Source organism: Eimeria maxima, genomic scaffold, assembly GCF_000499605.1.
Source record: "Eimeria maxima Weybridge genomic scaffold, Emw_scaff467, whole genome shotgun sequence".
NCBI classification, from domain to species: domain Eukaryota; phylum Apicomplexa; class Conoidasida; order Eucoccidiorida; family Eimeriidae; genus Eimeria; species Eimeria maxima.
In genome coordinates, this window is record NW_013566527.1 from 5,001 (window position 1) to 10,000 (window position 5,000).

General features: G+C 54.8%; 1 protein-coding gene across 1 annotated transcript in view; it reads left to right on the top strand.

Moving 5' to 3' along the window:
* The window catches only part of EMWEY_00034290 (GRAM domain-containing protein, putative), a gene marked incomplete at both ends in the record, with an annotated part of 8,487 nt that overhangs the window by 10 nt on the left and 3,477 nt on the right, over positions 1–5,000 (top strand). The window contains 6 exons of the mRNA XM_013481933.1: positions 1–1,905; positions 2,081–2,262; positions 2,435–3,951; positions 4,502–4,568; positions 4,760–4,789; positions 4,907–5,000. The exon at positions 1–1,905 is cut by the window's left edge and continues 10 nt beyond it; the exon at positions 4,907–5,000 is cut by the window's right edge and continues 22 nt beyond it. Of these exons, the coding sequence (XP_013337387.1) occupies positions 1–1,905; positions 2,081–2,262; positions 2,435–3,951; positions 4,502–4,568; positions 4,760–4,789; positions 4,907–5,000 (3,795 nt within the window). The remainder of the gene's footprint in view (positions 1,906–2,080; positions 2,263–2,434; positions 3,952–4,501; positions 4,569–4,759; positions 4,790–4,906) is intronic.

Below are 5,000 nucleotides of genomic sequence, written 5' to 3' on the forward strand. Positions count from 1 at the left end.
GCTGGGTGCCAAAGGCAGCAGCAGCAGCAGCAGCAGCAGAGCATCAATGGCCGTTGCGGTGTCTTAGCTGCAGCAGCAAAAGACACATATGGGCTCTCCTGCTGCTGCTGCTGCATACACAACAGCAGCAGCACAGCTGTGCAGCAGCTCAGCTGCAGAAGCAAGCCGGAGAAGCAACGACGAACCAGCAGCAGCTGCAGGAGCAGCAGCAGCGGCAACAGCAACTGCAGCAGCAGCTAGCAGCAAGCTGGCGACAGGCGCAGCAGAGCCACGCAGCAGCAACAGCAAGATATACAGCAGCAGCAGCAGCAGCAGAGGAATCCTTAGAGGCAGTACAAGCAGCAGCTGCTGCTGCAGCACACCACAGGCAGCAACTGAAACGGCAGCAGCAGCAGCAGCACGACGACACAACAACAACAACAGCAGCGGCAGCAGCAGCAGCAACAGCAACAGCGGCAGCAGCAGCAGCAGCAGGGAGACAACTAGATGCTGCTGCTTTTGCCGAGAGGACACAGAGCCGTATACATGTCTCCTTGGCGCTGCGGCTGCTGCAGCAGCTATCGGGTGTATCTGCAGCTCGTGCTGCAGCAGAAGCGAACACGAGGCAGCAAGTTTGCTGCCAATTTGCTGAACTGCAGCAGCAACTGGAGCAGCAGAAGCAGCAACAGCAGCAACAGCAGCAACATATCCTCAGGCTCATACGCATGCTGCTGCAGCAGGAATGCCTCACGCTGCAGCAAGCAGCAACAGCTGCTGCAGCGCAGCAGCAGCAGCTGCAGGCAGCCTTAGTTGCTGTTACACCTTCACCAGAGGAAGGCTGTGCTGCTGCTGTTGCTGCTGCACCTGCTGCAGCAGATGCAGCGGCAAAGCAGCAAGCCAAGAGGATAAGGAGCAGCAGCAGAATGCTGCGGTGTATATCCACCTTTGCTTCCTCTCTTGCTGCTGCCTTCGAGGAGTACGTGAGGGTGCTGCGTGCTGCTGCTGCTGCTGCTGCTGCTGCTCTAGACCAGCAGCAGAAGCTGCAGCAGCAGCAACTGCAGCAGCAGGGGCAGCAACAACAGCAACAGCAGGAAACAGCAACTCGCTTAGGGACTGTTAACTGGGGAGCATATGAAGCAGCAGCAACAGCAGCAGCAGCAGCAGCAGCAGAGCAGCAGCAGCTGTGGACAGACACAGCAGCAGCGCTGCAGCTAAGGGCTGTGCCGCAGCTAAACGTAGCAGCAAGCAAGCTTAAGGCTGCAGCAGCGCTGCTGCAGCGGCTGCAGCCGCCGCAGCAGCTGCAGCAGCAGCAGCAGCAGCAGCAAGAGGTGCAGCGGGGGTCTTCAGAAGAAACGGAGTCATCCAAACAATTGTCTGTTGCTGCTGCAGCTGCTGCAGCAACTGTTGCTGCTGCTGCTGTACCTGGGAGCAGCAGCAGCAGCGACAGTGGCTCTCCGGCTGTAGAGTCAGAGGGTGTAGGACCCGAACAGCAACAGCAACAGCAGCAGCAGCAGGCAGCAGGACAGGAGGAGCTGCTGCTGCAGCAGGGACCATCTGACTTACGAGGGAGCCAGCAGCAGCTAGCAGCAGAAGAATTGGTGCATGCAGGAACAGCAGCAGCAGCAGAAGAGGTGCAGCAGCTGCTGCTGTGCGTTACGCAGATCCATTCAGCATCGAGAGCAGCAAGCGAAGCTGCTGCTGCTGCTGCTGCTGATATACATGTTGCTGCAGTAGGAGCAGCAGAGCAGCAGCAGCAGCAGCAACACCAGCAGCTCGTAGCAGCATTTGCTGCTGCACTTGGTGTCCCTGAGCTGCAGCTAATAACTCTCCCTCCCGTCTCTGCAGCAGCAGCAGCAGCAGAAGCAGCAGCAACAGCAACAGCAGCAGCAGCAGGAGATTCAGGCGAATGCAGCAGCAACGTTATAGGTAAGCACAGCAAACTGTCTATGCATGCAAATCGCCCTCCCTTGCTGCTGCTGCTACTGTTGCTGCTGCTGTTGCTGCTGCTGCTTCGTATACTGGTGCCTGCTGCCTCATGTTGCATTTTGTCTTGTTGCTGTTTCTGCTGCTGCTGCTGCTGTTGCTGCTGCTGCTGCTGCAGAGCCGTTGGCAGATACATCGGCAGCAGACTGGTGGCTGCAGAAGGTGCGAGTTGTCCCCAACATTAACAACAACAGCAGCAGCAGCAGCAACAGCAACAGCAGCAGCAGCAGCAGCAGCACCGATGTTTTCTTCACTGATTTGCCCCTTCTACAGAGAGAAGCAACGAGATTGACACACAAGGTTTGTCCTCTGCTGCTGCTGCTGCTGCTGTTGCTGCTGCTGCTGCTAGTGTAGCTGCTGCTATATCTGCTACTGTTGCTGTCGCTGCTGCTCTTGCTCCTGCTGTTGTTGCTGTTGCTGCTGCTGCTGGTGATATTGCTGCAGTTGCTTGCTACCTGTTGATTACCCGCAGGCGAAGCTGCGAGCACGGCAGCAGCAACAGCAGCAACAGCAGCAGCAGCAGCAGCAGGGCGGCAGGAGAGGGAGTGCTTCTGACGTTGCGGTAGTGGAGGAGAGTCTTAGCAGCAGCAGCAGCAACTTTGACAGATACAGCTTCCCAAGCAGCAGCAGCAGCAACAGCAGCAGCAGCAACAGCAGCAGCAACAGCAGCAGCCGCAGGGAATCTATAGCTGCTGACAGCAGCAGCAGCAGCAGCAATGCGCCAACCTTTGGTATTCCCTTTGCTCCTACTATTGCTGCAGATGACCGGGAAAGCAGCAAGACAGCAGCAGCAGCAGCTGCTGCTGCTGCTGCCGCCGCTGCTGCTGCTGCTGCTGTGAATGATTACTTTCTGATAATAACTGAAGAGCAGCAGCAGCAACAGCAGGAGGAGCAACAGCAACAGCAACAGCAGCAACAGATAGACTATGATAAAGCTGCATCAAGTCTAAGCTGCAGCACAGAGACAGCAGCAACAGCAGCAACGGCAGCAACAGCAGCAACAGCAGCAACAGTAGAAGAAATAGCAAAAGCAGCAGCAGCAGCAGCAAGAGCAGCAGCACCATTAAGAGCACCAAGCGGAGAAATAATATCCTCTAGGGAGGCACTTAGTGATGATGCAACATTACTACGCAGCAGCAGCAGCAGCAGCAACGACAGCAGCAGCAGCAGCAGCAGCAGCAGAAGGCTGTTTGGCAGCAGCAGCAGCAGCAGCAGCAGCTTAGGGTTTCGCTTCTTCTCTACCCCCGGCCTAATGCGTCACCACATAGGCTCTTCAGTATATCGAGAGACACCACCATCAGGAGCAGCAACAGCAGCAGCAGCAGCAGCAGCAGCAACTGCAGCAACAGCAGCAACAGCAGCAGCAGCTGCTGCTGCAGCAGCAGCAACTGCAGCAACAGCAGAGAGCCACGCTACGCAAAGTCTGCCGTCAATTCCAACTGTGTTAGATCTATGGGATGGAAAAGAAGAGGCAGCAACAGCAGCAACAGCAGCAGCAACAACAGCAGCAGCAGCAGCACCTACTGCTGCTACTGCAGCAGCAGCAGCAGCAGCAGCAGCAGAAGGGAGTCCTCATTCGTTGCGTGTTTTATGTTTTAATTTGAACTCTCCTGACGAGATAGAAGCACCGCACGTAGAACAATCTGCTGCTGCTGCTGCTGCTGCTGCTGCTGCTGCTGCTGCTGCAACAGCAGCAGCAGGTAGGAGTACCCCTACAAATTGTGCTGCAGTACCTGCCCCTGTAGGCGATGTTTCTCTTTGTAGCAGCAGCAGCAGCAACAGCAGCAGCAGCAGCAGCAGCAGCGCGGTTTTCCCCTTGGCTGACGAACGGCATGCTGCTGTGGATCTGCAGCAACAGCAGCAATTGACACAGGCAACAGCAGCAACAGATGCAGCAGCAACAGAACCAGGAGCAGCAGCAGCAGCAGCAGCAGCAGATGCACGTGGAGAACCTGCACGTCGTAGTTTTTATTCAGGCCCTTTTATGTGGTCTTCCCGATTCCCTAAATCTTCACAGGTTGGCTGCTGCTGCTGCTGCTGCTGCTGCTGTTGCTGCTGTTGCTGCTGCTGCTGCTTTGGGGTTCTTCTCGTTAACTGGGTGCTGCTGCTGCATTGCAGCAGCAGCGGGAGGGAGAGACAAACTGTTGCTGCTTTGTTTAACAGATTAGACCTATACTGCATGCAACTGATGCTGCTGCTGCTGCTGTTGCTGCTGCTGCTGTTGCTGCTCAGAATACGCGGTTGCGGTCCCTCCGGTCTGAAGGGGACATTTCTGCTGCTTCTGCTGCTGCTGCTGCTGCTGCACCTCCTCTTGACTCCCTGCGGCAAGATGATGTCCTTCACAGGCAAGCAGCAGCAGCAGCAGCAGCAGCAGCAGCAGCAGCAGCAATACCAGTGCATGCTGCTGCTGATAGGGCTGGAGCTTTCTGTCTCTGCCACCGTTTGTTGCTGTGGCTGCTGCTGCTCTTGTGGTGCAGCTTGACCTGTCTAGGGTTTAGGGTTTAGGGTTTAGGGTTTAGGGTTTTATTTCTTTGTGTAGGTTTGGGATAAAAGACTTCGTGTTGCAGTCTTATAGCTGTGCCCTCAGCAGAAGGATCCTCCTCCAGGTACTGCTGCTGCTGCTGCTGCTGCTGCTGCTGTTGCTTCTGCTGCTGCATTTCCTTTGATTGCTGCTGCTGCTGTAGACACCTCCCCGTCTCCTTACCGATATTGACACCTATCTATGGACTGTATATTATAGAATTTAGGGTTTAGGGTTTAGGGTTTAGGGTTTAGGGTTTAGGGTTTACGTATTCAGGGTCGTCTATACGTAACGCAGAGTCGTGTTGTATTTGTTTCCCTTTTTAATGAGACAACTTCATGTTGCTTAATAAAATTTAGAATTTAGGGTTTAGGGTTTAGGGTTTAGGGTTTAGGGTTTAGGGTTTAGGGTTTATGTGTACAGGGTCGTCTATACGTAACACAGAGTCGTGTAGTATTTGTTTCTCTTTTTAATGAGACAACTTTATTTGGCAATGAGACTCTTCTTGTATTTGATT